Below are 16,643 nucleotides of genomic sequence, written 5' to 3' on the forward strand. Positions count from 1 at the left end.
AATAAAGAAACATAGCAATGAGTTCACTTGGTGTATGGATGTTCTAGACACTTGGTTAATAGAATTTGTTCCTGTTTGGTGAGCTGTCAGCACACTAGTTAGAACAGGAGGGGGCTGTGATAAAGTGGTAATAGAATAATAGAGCTGGAAGGTGCCATAACGACCATCTAGTTCAATGCACGATGAGCCTAAAGCACCCAGGATAAGTATCTGTCCAACCACTGCTTGAAGACTGACAGTGATGGGGAGCTCACCACCTCTGCAGGCAGCCAATTCCACTGTTGAACTACTCTGATTGTCAAATTTTGTTTTGCCTGATAACTAGTTGGTACAGTTCCACACATCGTTTAAACCTGTCCTATCCTCTGCTGCCAACAGGAACCTTTTCCTGCCTTCTTCCAAGTGACAGCCTTTCAAATACTTTAAAAGAGCAATCATGTCCCCTCTCAACCTCCTCTTCTCCAGGCTGAACATTCCCAAGTCCCTCAGCTTTTCCTCATGGGGTTTGGTCCCCTGGCCCTGGATCATCCTCATCACTCCCTCTGCACCCTGTCTTTTTTGTCCACATCCTCCAGCACTGCACACAGTACTTCAGGTGCAGTCTGACCAAAATGGTAAACAATGAGATTATGACATCTTGTGATTTTGATATGATGTCTCTATTGGTTCAGTGGTAGTACATCAACTTTTCTGAATTCTGAAGGTTCTGAATTCAATCTCTAGTTTCTTTAGTTAAAAAAACGTGAAATACCTATAGCTGAGATCCTGAAGAGCTTTTACCATTCAGAGTAGATAATACAGATCTTGATAGACTAATGATCTGACTAAGCATCTGGCAGCTCCATAAGTCCAATCAAATTCAATTAGCCACCAAGACTAAATTATTACATTGCCTTCAGAAAGCACTCAGGTATGCAGTTTTATGATTTTGGTATGCTGAACTTATTTTTTAAATTGTGAATGCTCTAAGGCATGTCTGAATCTGGACATGGTGTGTCATTGTTTGAACTAGTGGCAGGAGTAATGGTGCTTAATACATTCCCCTGAAAATTAGGCAATGTGAAATAGATGTAAAGAGCGAAAAGGTGATCGTAGTTCACATGCAGTGCTGTTATACTAATGCTTACTGATCGGTAAATCCTACTTTGTTGAATGTGGGCATATTTCAGACTCTGATGTAAATGCTGAATCAGATAAGAGTTGGTTTTTATATTCACTAACCAAAGGAGTATCAAAATGTCTTACAGTCGCTTTTCCTTCTCCCCAAAACAGGCACCCTGGGAGGTAGGCGGGGCTAAGAGAGCTCTGAGAGAGACTGTTTTGCACGAACAGCTGTAACAACTGTGACTAGTCCAAGGTCACCCAGCGGCTGCATGTGGAGGAGCCGGGAATCAAACCTGGCTCACCAGATTAGAGGCTGCCACTCTTAACCACTACACCAAGCTGGCAAGCGAACAATACACACATTCTGTGTGATTACTATTAAGAACACCAAGCTCTTCTCAAAGGCAAAAAGAACACCATCTCTTCTCAAAGGCAAAAATGAAAAGAGTATAAGGGTGGTAATAACAAGTCAGTCAACATATAATTTTCAGTTGACTTTGTCTTGGCCCCCATCAAGTTCCAATAACAAAATAATGTCCTCAATCCGGCAAATACAAGGAAAATAACAATTTTTTATCTACAGATAATTTGACACTCAGTTCCACGACAACCCCCCCCCCCAAAAAAAAAAAAAAACTTATGCAGGACAAGTTAATGGGAGAATGAGTGTTGAATGGGCAGAAAGGAATTCACAGCTTCTAATGAAGTAACTTGACATTCCTAACATGTTTGCGTACAACACTTTATGGATTGACTTGAATATCGATTTTAAATAATCTAAGATATTAACAGTATCAATTAACAAACGTTAACTATTGCAACAACCCAAAAGGAGGTCACACAACAAACAGCAACAACAAGATGATGACGACAACATAATACCAACAGCACTAATACAAGCACTAATAATACTTTACTCCTCGCTCCGCTCTCTTTATTGGGTGAGCTTCGTGCCACTCAGCTCCTCTCCGCTCTTTAAGGGGCTCTTTCTCCGCCCCTCGTTCTCCCTCCCCGGGACCACACCCAGTCAAGCCTTCCCTTCAAAGCCTGCCTCTCGAGCTCGAATTGGCTCTGGCTCCGAATCTAGTCCCGCCTCGCCACACTGTGGTTGGCCTGTAGGCGCCGCGAGTCTCGGCCCCCCCTCGCCCGATTGGCTGACTTGTGGCCGGCCCCACCCCGCCTGGGCTGTGAGGCGGAGGTCGGGGTTGGGCCGAGGGTCCCGGCAGCCCCCCACCTCTCCTCCGGCGCAGGGAAGCGGCACGATGGCGGCAGCGGCAGCGGGCTCTTTGGGGGCCGGGCCCGGGGGGGCTGCCTGCGTGGCCGGGCCCCCAGTGGGTCCGTGCGGGGTCGCCTCGGGGGTCTCTGGGGGGCTCGGGCCGGTCCCGGTGCCCATGAACCTCTTCGCCACCTGGGAGATCGATCGCTCGGCACCCAGCTGCGTGCCCAGGTGAGAGGCGGAGGGGACCGGGTCGCGGGGACGGACGGACGGGCGGGCAGCCATGGGGGTGGGGTGGGGGTCCTCGCCATTCGGATTAGGGCGGGGTGAAGCAAAAGGGGGGAGCGTGGGCAGAAGATGGCCGGGTGTGTGGGATGAGAAGAACGTGGGTGTGTAGCCCTGGCATAGCATGGCACGGCATGGTGCTGGGAGCACAATAAGGGGAGATGTGTAGCATCAGGAGGGTACACCGGGTGTGTGTGTAGAGGGGTCATCGCTGTGTTCTGTGAGATTGTCTAAAAGTGTGGTAGGAGCTGGTTATGGAGGTTTGGGTTGAGAGTGCTTGGACTACTGAAGGACAGGGTGTGTGCGTGCATGCTACAAGAACTGGAGTACTCTACTACTGAGACTGTGGAGTGATTGTCTTCCCCTCTTAAATAATCTGTGCATCAATTGGACAAGTTTATGCATGCATATATATGTGTGCGGGAGAAAGAGAACCAAAAGAAGGCTGTTTGTGCATATATATAAATATAAGGTACTTGACTATAGGTTGCAGTGGGGAATGCGAGAGTTCATTGGGGGGTGTTTATGCTTTATTTTTAACATTTTGTTTTCCACCACCTCCTTTCCTTCATGGTGCTTAAAGCATCTTGCATAAAGTTCCTGGGTGGTCATTCTGCTTTCCAGTCACTGATCAAATCCAGATCTACTAAAGCAGGGGTAGTCAAACTGTGGCCCTCCAGATGTCCATGGACTACAATTCCCAGGAGCCCCTGCCAGGATTTGCTGGCAGGGGCTCCTGGGAATTGTAGTCCATGGACATGTGGAGGGCCACAGTTTGACTACCCCTGTACTAAAGGTTGGCCCTCCCGTCCTTCCCTGGACCTGTCTAAAGGAGTGGTGTTTCTGTTTCAGAGCAGGGTTTTACTTTGTAAGGTTAAATTCTTGAACAGATCTTGGGAGTTGCTCTGCTTTCTTTCAATGAATGTGGGCAATATGTTTTTACATTTGGTATCCCAAGAGTGATGCTCTGTGCCCCCCAACTGCCGATCCGAGCACCAGAACATGGGTACAGATAAACTATTGACAATTAGATTTGGCTACTGTGCAGGGGGGGAGGGGAGGATGCACACTCTGTCCCTATGTGCCCTTCTGTCAAAGCAGTTGTGGGCCAGATATCTATAAGGGTTTGGAGGATGGAAGACTTGTTTAGGAGATGTGTGTGTGGAAAAGACCTGAGAACACATTTCCTTGCACTCCCCCCCCCCCTCAGACCAATACTTCCAACAATTTTTCCATGTAATGAACTTTTAAAAAAGATATTGCTTCTATCCCAGGAAAGTGAATTGCTTGGGAACATCTGTGTGGGAATGGAGGTGGGGCTATTGATGCATAACACTCATCTATTCACAAAACATACACTCCACTTATTCTATTTGTTTTCTTTACTGCTACTAATCACTAGTGGTTCACATCCTTTGTAAGTATTTTTTGATATGCAAAGGGGCCTGGTTAGGTTGACACAGTCAACATTGGATGGGAGTTGTTATGATGAATGCAGCATAGGTAGTAAGAACAAAGTGTGGGACCATTACATGTGGGCAACTTTCAGCCTAATCTTGTGAAAAGAAGAGCTGGTTCTTATATGCCACTTTTCTCTACCTGAAGGAGTCTCAAAGCGGCTTACTTTCCCTTCCCTCTCCTCTGTGAGACACCCTGTGAGATAGGTGAGTCTGAGGGAGTCCTGATATTACTGAAGAAGGAGAATTGGTTCTTATATGCTGCTTTTCTCTATCCGAAGGAGTCTCAAAGTGGCTTACTGCCTTCCCTTTCCTCTCACCACAACAGACACCCTGTGAGGTAGGTGAGGCTGAGAGAGCCCTGATATTACTGCTCGGTCAGAATAGCTTGATCAGTGCTGGGGTGAGCCCAAGGTCACCCAGCTGGCTGCATGTGGAGGAGGAGCAGGGAATCAAATCCAGTTCGCCAGATTAAAAGTCCACACTCCTAACCACTACACCAAGCTGGTTAGCGATGTCTGGTGGTGGAGCGTGTCGTTAAGTTGCGGTATAGGGTTTTAAAAGCAAGAGATCTTCAGAGACATCTGGAGGTTTGCCATTGCTGGCCTCTGCATCCGGATCCTGGACTTCCTTGGTGATCTCAGGCTGGCATCTTCTGAGATGGGGCTGATCAGACTACATCTGCTTCCAACTATTTCTACTTGAAAAAGTATCAGAAGCCAACTTGCCATTGTTCTTGCAAAATTATAATGTTGTAAATGCTGTACAAGGTAATGCTCTATACTAATCATAGAATCTTAGAATCATAGAGTTGGAAGGGGCCATACAGGCCATCTAGTCCAACCCCCTGCTCAACACAGGATCAGCCCTTAGCATCCTAAAGAATCCAAGAAAATGTGGTTGCATGGATTGGCTCCACTTGAATATTGCCTTACACAGCTGCATATGTGTTAGAAAGGGTTCATATGCCATTGCTGATGTCCGCTTGCACCAAAGAATGGATAGACAAGGGGCTATAGGCTGAAGAGATGCCCAAACATAAGCTTACATTGAAACAACTTTTGAGGCCTCAGGGTGTTAACTGGCTAGAATCCTGCACAATTCTGCTGCAGCAGACTAACCAAACTGCCCATCTAGAATTACATTTGTAGCTGTACACCCAGTTTAAGGTGACCAGATTGTTCCACTTTTGGAGGGACATCTGGGGGCACCTGGCAAATTGTACATGTTGAAATTAAAAATATATATATTACAATACTATTTTTGCATTCTATGCGTTCTATGAAACCTTTAGTTGCTCCATATAGAGCAAATTTTTTATCAAGAACCCCCCCCCCCCCAGGTCAATGGTGTCCCGCTTTACCAATGTTGAAATCTTGGTCACCTTAACCCAGTTAGCTGTGTTTAGGGCAATGAAAAGACTTCCCCTACCCCAACAGATTACTTGGCGCTCACAGAAAATGCTTTAGAGCCTTGTGCATTATTATTGATTGTGTAAACTAGTTTTCTGAGATGGCGGTTTGGGGGAGGGGAGGGGAGAGGGATTAACCGCTCAAGCTGATGAACAAGTGTTCGCACAGATGCAGAAAAAGGGTATGTAACAGAAGCAAGCTGTTTCAGGAAAGGTTTGTGTATCCATGAGCTGTTTCACATTCCATGGCAACTGATGGGAACAGTCTCTGAGCAGAGACTTGGAATCTTGCTTTTCTTAGCAGTTGGTTTTCTTTGTGAACCTTATTGCTACTTCTTTTCAATCAATATGTCCTATTTTGTAAAGTTTGTAAAACAAATGAGCAAAAAGTTTGGTGTGAGATTGCAGAGAGAAATAAAAACGTGGAGTTTTTAGATCTAGAATTTAGCATGGGAGTCCAGGATTTGGTAGCGCTTAATTTTTATTTAGAGCCTCTTGTGGCGCAGGGTGGTAAGGCAGCAGAAACGCTGTCTGAAGCTGTCTGCCCATGAGGCTGGGAGTTCAATCTCAGCAGCCGGCTCAAGGTTGACTCAGCCTTCCATCCTTCCGAGGTTGGTAAAATGAGTACCCAGCTTGCTGGGGGGTAAACGGTAATGACTGGGGAAGGCACTGGCAAACCACCCCGTATTGAGTCTGCCATGAAAACGCTAGAGGGTGTCACCCCAAGGGTCAGACAAGACTCAGTGCTTGCACAGGGAGGGGATAACTTTACCTTTTACCTAATTTTTATTTAAATTGCTTAAATGTATTTGAAGGCGAACTTAAAAGGAAGCCAGTTGGCTGCTCCTGTAAATCAAGGGATAACAAGTAGACAGTGGAAGTTTGGGGGATCTGGATGGGGAGTTATATGCATGGCAGGTTTCAAGGATGCTTAAAATAGTGTATTTTTAATCTTGTTGTAAGGTAATTGCAATTGCATTAACTTAGGGAAGGGACAGTCACTCAGCAGAAGAGCATCTGCTTGGCATATGGAAGGTACTAGGTTCAGTCTCCAGCATCTCCAATCGAAAGCACTGGGTAATAAGTGTGGGAAAGACCTCTGCTTAAGACACTGGAAAGCTGCTGCCAATCTGAGTAGACAGCATTGACCCTGATGAACCAATGATCCCTATACAAGGCGCATGTACTGGAAGGGTGGATGCAGTCACTTTATGCTGAAGAGACTGGCGGGGAAATTTGCTATACTTGGTTCCTGTTAGCGGTATTTGTACAATAGTTCCTAATTGTCTTGGCAGATTGAAATTTGTGAGGGCTTTGTCCTTCCGTTCCTGTCAGAGCATGTCCTTAGGACAGTTCCAGTCCATTCTTGAGAAGACGGAAGTTATTTGCTCCCTACTTGGATGCCAAGTAGCTCTTCCAGTCATGTCCTTCTAGGTTTTGTGTGACAGAAAGGGTGAGGTAAAAGGGGTGGGGGTGAGTGAGAACAGTTTGCTTCTGTGTTAGTTGATGGGGGAGGGGTATCTTTAATGTTTGCACCGTAGGATGTGAGTCGCCAATCTCCTGTAGTCAACTCTCAAATTTTGTTTTATCAGGTGCCTCTCCTGTGCTCCGAATTAGCACAAGCTGTGATGCTTGAGGTACTGATATATCAAAATGCTTTGGGTTGCTTAGAAACAGGAAAGTAAAGAAAACCAAGGAGAAGTGAGGAGTGTCACTTTCCAGAGAAGGCACAACCTGTGTGTGCAGTCTCAGCACAGGGTTTGTGGAAGATGCCATTGTTAAATTGGCTGCTGAAACACACCCAAGAACATGTGTGTATGCATTCCCAGTGAGCAGACATGTTCATGCACTCTTGCATTTACACAAGTGGGTGCAAGAATTTCCCCCTCCTTTCTACTCTCCCCTTTACATTCCCTCGGTGCTGTGTTTGGGTGGTTGTTTGAAATCTGTGCATTGTAATTCTGAGTAAATACCCATGAGGAACAAAAGGAAAAGGAAATGCCTGTTTCACATGTTTTTATATGTCCGGGAATTGTCCAGAGAAAAGTATGGGCACTGATATGTTTGGATCTAACATTAATTAAGGGGAAATGCAGAAAGTAGTCCTGTGTTTTCTATATGCAAAGCTGCATTATAATTGAGATACATCCCTGGGTTCGTTGAGAAGGGGCAATAGCTCAGTGACAGAGCAAATGATTTACATGCAGAAGGTCCTGAATTCGATCGCAGGCATCTCCAGCTGCTGTCTGGAATCAAGATGGTCAACGAGATAGTAATTTGTAACATTTAGCAGGTGGTGGCAGCCCATGTCCTAAAGTACTTGTAATTGTAGACTTTCTTTGCAGACAGATGTATTTCTCTGACAAGAATGAGAAGGCACTATGGTGCCATATTTTGAGGGAAACAAAAGCAACCTTCCAAATATCTTACTTTGCAGTCTGCTCCTTGTCAATGCTATTAGATTTTTCTAGTGATGACCATTGTTGCAATACCTGGACACCGGTCTCTCTTGGCAACAGGAAAAAGCTGTCAGTGTTGTGCTGAGATTCAGTGGCAACCACATTGAAAGAAGAAGAATCTGTTGTTGCCTTGGTCAGTATATTCTTCTGGCTTAAATAGGGGAAGTGGAGGAGGGGTGGCTGGGCAGTTCTCTTAGTAGCTGTTCGTTCCATTTTGTGCAGGAAAACACTCCCTGCTGTCCAAAGGACAAACAGTTAATCCTGCTTCAAACTGGAGTATTGCTGGACATTCAACATGGACATAGTTGGACTGTTCCAAGCCCCAGCACAGAAAGATCAGTCACACAGTAAGAAACTCTGCTGTGAAATGTCAGAACAGGACGTGATAGGACTTTAGGATGTCAGGCTCACCTGCAGGTTTCAAAAGAGTATGGAGGGTACCTCTTCAGAGAGCAGACGTGCCTAGCAGATGCTGTGCAATCTGTGGAGCTATAGGGGGCTGTTCCATCGGCTGCTGTCAGCTGATGGCATGGTACTTCACTGTAGTTGTAAAACTGGAATCCGTTCCCTTTGTGGAACTCAGAGAATGCACAGAAAGTACTATATTCTTATCGGATCTCTCATTTCCATTTGGACCTGCTCATGGATAATATGCCTCCCCTTTTGCCCCCTAAAGCATCCTCCTTTTCTCCTACTATGGTTCATCTTCTTGACCCTGCTGCTCACTATCTTTGCTGGGAATAGGGCCTCAGTGTCTGAGCACGCTGCATCTTGTGCGGAACAGAGACATTAGCATTAATTTTATGCCATAATACAATCTGACAGTACTAGAGACCATTAATTAGCCACACACCCTCTAGGTAGCAAGTCAAATGTGGATCCAAATGACTTGAGTGTCACTTAAAGCAAACTGGGTAATGAAGGGCAGGGGAGGAGAACCATCCTGGGTCTATAGTAATCTGGTTAAATGTTACAGATTGTCTGACTGAACGAGTTGACGCCTCCAGTATTGTAGAAATGAAAAGGGATGAAGAACACTGTTCTCAAGGGCAAAAATTTGAGTCCTGTGTCTAGCATGGGCATTTTGTGGGTAGGACAAAGTGATTCAATTAGGTGAACACAGAATATGAGAAATTGTATTGTATTATTTCCCTCTCCTGGTTCTTGATGTTTTGTTTAAAGCTACAAGATAACAAAGCTACAAGATAACAAGATAACAAGTGAGGTGGATGAGGTTGACCCGAGCCACCGCTTCCCATTGCCCCACCCCCAGCTTCCCTCCTTCCACCTCCATTACAGATTCGCCCACCCCACTGGGCCATCAGTATGCACTGACTTATTGTCCTCCCCAGTATTCTTCAGTTCCATAATGTTGCTATTGTACTATTATAAGCTGAGTTATTTGTATTATTCCTGTTTAATGTAAGCTGCCCTGAGCCTTCGGGGAGGGAGATATATAGGTGGCGGGTGTGCTCGGCGGAAGCTGTGGGCTCACCGTGGGAGGGGACCGGGGAAGCCAACCACTGCCCTCTGTTTGCAAGACCTGAGCAAGGCTGTTAATGATAGGATGTTTTTAAATTCATTAGTAGGGTTGCCATGAGTCAGAAGTGACTTGATTTTGCTTACCACACTACACACCCTTCTTCTGCAGAGACCAAGGCAGTGAGTATGGCAGTTTGTCTTTCTCCAGTCTAGGCTATCTCAGCCAGGTTTTTGTGAAACTTTGGGGTTTCTTAACGGCCCTGGAATGGGTGGGAGTTAATTAATTTTTTAATATATTTTTTAAATTTGCTAAACATTTATCAGGCGATATAGAAAGCAAGATCCTGAAGATGAAGCTCAGATACTTTGGTCACCTCATGAGAAGGAAGGACTCCCTGGAGAAGAGCCTAAAGCTTGGACCGATTGAGGGCAAAAGAAGAAGGGGATGACAGAGAATGAGGTGGCTGGATGGAGTCATTGAAGCAGTAGGTGCAAACTTAAATGGACTCCGGGGAATGGCGAAGGACAGGAAAGCCTGGAGGATCATTGTCCATTGGGTTACGATGGGTCAGGCACGACTTTGCACCTAACAACAACAACAACAACAAATGACCATAAATGGTTATATCAACCTTCCTCCCCCCAAAAAATGGCCACTGATGGCCATGGAGAGGGTGGGAAGGGGAGGGGCCTCTGGTGGGTGTGTACATAGCTAAGCTTCCCAACTCTATTTTGCACAATCATGCCACTTCTTCGGTTTCTGACAAATGTTTCAGGGGTTTCTCATGGTTAACAATGTTGAGAAAAGCTGATCTAATCAATCACAATTTATCCCAACCTTCTTCCAAGGAATTCAGAGTGGTACCAAGGACTCCTTCATTATACCTCAACAACCCTGTGAGGAAGGTGACTGATGTTTTTAACTTGGGTCTCCCGAAGAGAAATCCATCACACTCTACCAGTTAAAATTAATATTCTTGGTGTGCTCTATTATAGACAATACATTCCTTCAATATTGGGATGAAAATGGGTGGGGGAGGAAGCTAAAAGTCTGTAGCACCACTGGAAGTCAAAAAGTCTGGAACCTGGATGTTGAAAAGCAGGAGGACCTTAAACCCCGTGGTCCTTTTAACAACGTTATTGGGTGGGAGAGAATGCCGAAGATAAAGTTAGCCCATTTGAGAAGACTGGGGGATTACATTACTGGTTTAACTCAGTTGTTTCATGGAGCTCTTTATTTGTATTGTTAAAGGCATTAGAATTCTTTATTCAGAAACAATTAAGTATAAAGGGAATGACGGATGTTTGGAAGATCTTCTGAACCCACATACATTCTTCAGCCATAGATAAAGTATTGTGTAACTTCTCTGGTGCTTAAATGGACCGGAAGGGTTTACCAGTTTTTTCTTCTTTTCTCTGAGGCTTCTGTCCACTGGCCCTTTCCCACCCTCATAAACCATCCTATGCAATCTGGAATATGATGTGGTTTAAGAGGTATGAGGAATGATCAGAGTGTTGATGCCAAGTTTATTTTGAAATAAACTGTATTAAAATTGAGGGACTTGAAAGTAGGGCTGTTTCCAAAGCCACATTATTTTCACAGAACTGTATCCAAAGCCATTTTGAAAGTGAAGTAATCTCTCTTGTCCTCACTGTGCACGACATAGAAGGGGAGCTTCTTTCCACTGGTTTGTATCATAGGAATCATGCTGGTGGACCAATCACTTCAGTGGGAAAGAGGATTTTGATTGTGTCCATGTAATTTGCCTTGACCACATGGTTTTGATACTTCCACTTGTATTCTTTAATGATATGGGATTGCGCTATGGAATGTAAAAGGTGTTTTTTCATAACTTATCACAGAGGTGGAAAATAGCAGCAAAAAAAGGAATCCTTGGAGCACTTTCCTGGGAGTAAGCTGTGTTGCATAGATATGACTGATATGACTTCCATTGTCTGTTCTCAAGTTTTATTTGCAAAATGGCAGAGTAAAAATCATACTTGCATGGTGGGTGAATCTGGAATTGTGCAGAGTGGCAGTGTGGATCTTTTGATGTGCCTCCGCATCTACCTTGTCACTTGCTCCCTCCTCCTTCCCTCCCTGTCCCCTCCAGCATGTAGTTTTCAAGCCTGCTTGCATGCATGGAAAGGCATCGTAATATACCAAGTGGTTAATCGGCTGGGATGCCTTGCAGTAACAAGCCAATATTCTCCCGAGGCAGGGCGGGATGTGCTTTAGCAATTACATTTGCTGGTCAGTTGGAGCTTATGAGGTAAGCTGTGGTGTTTCATAAGGAGAGGGCAGATGTAATGCAGAAATAGGCTTTGCAGTGGGTCCGTCAGCTGTGTGTGAGCCTGGCTTCCTTTTGGTTTTGCAGTTTGATTGACAGATGTAAATATTATTCAATCAAATACTTGTTCAGCTGGTCATCATGCCACTTTCCCCATGTTTCAGGAGTCTGCCTGTCCCTTTCCTTTTTGAAAAAATATATGTATGCATATCCATGTATCTTATTTATTTCCAGATTTATTCCTCCCCTTTTTTGCATGTACAAAATTGGTTTGGATAAGGAAGCTTCTTTTGGACAACTGGTAGTGTCAGTCAGTGTTGTCCACAGCCAACTCTTGCTGAAGTCATGTAGAAATTATTCTCTCCCTGAAATACTTTCCTTAATAACACAATTTGGGAGATTAAAGATGCATTTGGTTTTAATGTTATGAGGACACTTTCACTTTTCACAAGCACCAGTGTGGTGTAGTGGTTAAGAGGGGCAGCCTCTAATCTGGAAAACTGGGTTTGATTCCCCACTCCTCCACATGCAGCCTGCTAGCTTACCATAGCCCAGCCACAGCACAGCACAGCTGTTCTCAAAGAGTCATTCTCTTAGAACTCTCTCTCTCTCTCTCTCTCTCTCTCTCTCTCTCTCTCTCTCTCTCTCTACCTACCTACCACAGGGTGTCTATTGTGGGGAGAGGAAGGGAATGGTGTTTGTATGACTCCTTTGAGTAGCGAAAGTGGGGTATAAAACCCCCCAAATCTTGCTCCAGTTGCTCTTAAAAATATTAGGTCTTAGGTTGTTCTGATTTAAAACAGAGAGGGAGAAGAAAGCACCATCCACTCTTTTTGCTCTCCTCTTGCTGGGTAATCGTAGTAGATATCCTGAAGGGTTGGGACTTGCATTTTCCTGAGAACTCTGCTGTGAGGGAAACTGATTAGCAAGTCCTGGTGTGAGGAGTCAGTAGGGCTGCATAGTGCATTTTGCGATTCCTGACTTTACAGGGCACATTGGTGACCTTGGATGACACTGATTAGAGAAGGCCAGTTTATCATCAGGTGTATGCACAGTGTATATTGTTCATTATTCCTGTATCCTAGCTGTGGAAACTTAATACCTTAAGTATTTCTGTCTGGATTTTCTCCTTGCCGGAGCCTCAAAGAAGCTTACAAAGAACACAGAAATAAAATGTGATTATATTTTAGGCAAATGAGCTACATCAAAAATACAGTACATCCAACTCCTGAGGTGGTCCTGAATCCACAGGGCCAATTCGGTCAGGGCCGTATTCTGTGAAACATGGGCCACACACAGACAAGAATACACATGAAACTGCCTTTTACAGAATCAGACCCATGGTCCTTCAGTGTCAGTATTGTCTACTCAAACTGGCACCCGCTCTCCAGGGTCCGAGGCAGAGGTCTTTCATATCACCTGTAGTCTGGTCCCTGTCGAGCCCTTTGGATCTTACCCTTGGAGCCTTTTCACCTCTGACTGCAGCTTGTTCAGGTGCTGGCTATAGAACAAGAAACAGAAGTTCATCCCAGATCTTATGCAGCTGGCAGATGTGAACTTAAGATTCTCCTTCCCTGCTTAAGCCCCTGGAACCCTTGCCAGAAAAATCAGTTGTTTTCAGCGTATCTGGTTGAAATGGGACCCAAGCTTCCTGGCGTAGCTAGGAGGTGAATAAGGGGTGCCTTTGTTATCCCTCAGTGGACTCTATGCATAGGGAAAACACTCCTCTCCCCATCTTTTTCTTCTGCCCTCCAAGCTGGGAGCCAAGCTTGTTACCTCTGTCTAAGGATTGCTATAGGATAAATGGGTTTAGGATTACAGGCTAGATGGGATGTTGAGTAACAACATTGCCTTGAACTAGACAGAAACTCAACCTTAATATTGGAACTGCCAAGCAAGTCCAGCTTTTTAATTTGCTGCTGAGATTTAATTTGTAATAGAGGAAAGAAACATTAATAAAAGGCTATCTGGCTGATATATGCCCCAAATGTTCAGTTCAGACAGATGTAATTTGAAGCAGGCAAAATATGAAACACTGAAAAATTGTATGCAATGTTTGGCGTCTCCAGGCTTCTGAAATGATTGCAAAGCTTGTTCTGAGCTATGGTGGGAGATGGATGGGGCCTAGCAACTGTGCTTGTTAGGAAAGCGTATGGGCTCCTGTGTATTCTGGTGGGCTTGGCCACACAGATGTGTGTCTCACTCTTTTTCTCTGCAGATTCTCAGAGAAGTCAGTCAGTTATGTAACTAGCCATTGAATCCCTGCATGTCAGGATTATAGGAAAACAAGATTGGCAGTGTTCTAGGAAAACCCATCACTGACCCATAGACATCTGGAAGAGTCAAAAGGAAGTGCAGAATCTCCTGACGGGCATGGAATTTTCTTGTCCAAGTCAGATGGGTGCAAACTTTCCATAGCCGGCTGGCAGCCTTAACCACCATTGCTCCTGTTCTTCAGCAGGGGGACTGAGGAATGGAGGTATATGAGGTATAATAGTGGGACGCAGGCTACAACTGTGGGTTAGCATTACAGCCACAGTGGCAAGAAATAATTAGCCAAAGGTGTGGAAAGGGCAAAGTGCAGCTAGGCCACGATGCTTGATCATCATGTCAGTATAAAGAGCAATGGAAGTTTGAAGACTCCATAATAGTCTACTCTGTATATTTGATTCGTCATATTGGTATCCCAGTGCCTCTGTACTTGCCCTGATCATCATGTCTGCAGCATCCTGCACTATTTGCTAGGCTTAGGGTACAACAGTGTGTGGGGGAAGCAAGGCACTTGCATTTAAGTGGTGAACAGTACTGCACAGGAGGCCCATTGACATTCCTTTATGGTTGCAGTCCATGTCCTACTACTCCATGTCTCCTGGCATGTTTTGTCAAACATCTCCGATTGTCCTGAACACTCAGAAAGTAGTTGCTGCTTTTAATGGCAATAAAGTATTTGAAAACACAAGAGTAGAAATGAAGTTTTTCCTCTCCTGCCTGGACCGGTTTGTGAGTTGGGTGGGGTAGAGCATTGGTCCGCAACCTTTTCCAGGCTGCGGACCGGCGGCAGCGGGAAGGGCGATTGCCTGGCCGCGCATGCCATGCATGTGCGACCGGGTCTTGCATGTGCACATGTGTCATGCACGGCCGCAAACACGCATGTGTGGCACTCCCACGCATGCATGTTTGCGGCCATGCATGCCGCAAACGCACATGCGCAGCTGGCACGGCCCTGCGAAGGCAGGGAGCCACGGCCCAGTGCCAGGGCGTGCCGGGCCGCGGCCTGGTGGTTAGGAACCAGCGGGGTAGAGAACTCGTTTCAGAATCGGCTTGTCCTGTTGAAAGCAATGTAAATAATACTAGGTGCTCAGGACTCAGGATCGGGAGTTTTGCTGCATTCAAATGGGAGGTCATCATGTATCCTCATTGCTTTGTCTAACCCAAGATCAGACCAAAACCAACTGGGATAGTCACCTAATTTGCACAGCAGCTGACCGGATGTTTTCTGGAAGCCTGTAAGTAGGGCATCGAGGCCATTAAAAACCCTTCTCTCAGTTTGGGTGTACCCAGGCAACATATTGCTTCTGAACCTTGAGGTTCTGCTTTGTTTTTCATGGTTCTCATTGATAGGCTGGTCATTCATTGATAGTCTGGCCATATAATCTAGTAGTAGAAAATTCCACACAATAGTCATGTATTGTGTTTCTTTCATTCCTTCTGAATTTGAGGCCCTCCAGATTTCTTTGGATGGCCCTGAATACCAAACTGCTCTACAGTGAGAGTGACTTCTGGGCAATTTGACTCCGTGTTGTTTACTCTGTTTGGCAATGCCTTTCCAAGATCTGTGGGGGTGGGAGACAAGTCTTTCTCAACTTCTGCTACCTGAGATCCTTTACAACGGAGATGCCAAGATTTGAAATCAGCGTTTTCACTGAGCTATGCTACAGCATCCCAATGCATTTTTATCCTCAATCGTGCAGTGGCATCAGTATCAGACACTGCCAGAGTGAGTAGAGAATCAATGTTACTTGTCCCCTTCCTTGATCTGAAGGGCATGAAGGAGTCCTCCGTTTTTTTGCAGTGGCTTGAGGTTTGAAAGCACACTCCAGCCCCTCTTGCTGTGCACGTCTGTCCTCTGGTGAACCGTGCCAGGGGACATTTCATTGCAAGCTAGCAATAAGCTTATTTGCATGTGGAATGCTGATTTGATGGTTTGTGCTGCTTTGTGGCCTGAAGAGGTGAGAAATAATGACAAATCTAAAGATGGTACTTCAAAAATGAAATTGAAGTAGTAAAGATAATTGGCAAAATTCACTGGTAATCTAATTCAAGACACCTATAATAACCATGGGAGGTATGGAAATGCCTGAAAGTTTGTTTTAGAACGAAGGAGGGGGAGAGAGCACCTATCTTTAATTACAGAGCTGTTATTGCACCTCCCATAAAAATGCTAGACAGTAAACCTTAATTAGTGGCTGTGAAATTAAGCTCTTGGGGAATTCCAAGAGGTAGAAAAGCGAGTGCAGTAAGAGAAAGCACTGTTATTCCTTGGAAGAGCTTCAACTCTGGTGTGTGTAAAGCATCGTGGCTGCTTGGTTTAGCAATAAATAAGTCACAAGAGTCTTGGATAAAGGTGAGATGGAAGAGTGCTGCTGTGGTATTTCCAGGAGCTATGTCCAACTGAATTGTTGAATGTAAATTGGAGTTCTAAATTCAGAATGCTCAAGATTGTGACATTGATAATTCTAGACTAGTGAATATGAATGCATTTTTAAAAGAGGTTATATTGACATTTCTTTCTCACATATTTAAGAACAATCTTATCTTGGTTTTTCCCAAATTTGCATTGAGCTCAATATTTCTGCTTCGACTGACTGGGAGTTTCCAATCCTGCTTGAACCTTTGGCCACTTTTGTTGTTTTAACTAGAGTTTAGTAGGCACCATCA

General features: G+C 45.0%; 1 protein-coding gene across 2 annotated transcripts in view; it reads left to right on the forward strand.

Moving 5' to 3' along the window:
- The first annotated feature begins 2,247 nt into the window (after positions 1-2,247).
- Positions 2,248-16,643, forward strand: part of LOC143837083 (phosphofurin acidic cluster sorting protein 2-like) — a 179,746-nt gene continuing 165,350 nt past the window's right edge. The window contains exon 1 of one of the 2 annotated variants that reach the window (XM_077336551.1): positions 2,248-2,551. In XM_077336551.1, coding sequence (XP_077192666.1) covers positions 2,367-2,551 — 185 coding nt within the window. In that variant the 5' untranslated portion in view covers positions 2,248-2,366. The remainder of the gene's footprint in view (positions 2,552-16,643) is intronic. The other variant, XM_077336557.1, reaches the window with a different exon arrangement.

The sequence above is a fragment of the Paroedura picta genome, chromosome 1 (assembly GCF_049243985.1).
Source record: "Paroedura picta isolate Pp20150507F chromosome 1, Ppicta_v3.0, whole genome shotgun sequence".
Lineage (NCBI taxonomy): Eukaryota > Metazoa > Chordata > Lepidosauria > Squamata > Gekkonidae > Paroedura > Paroedura picta.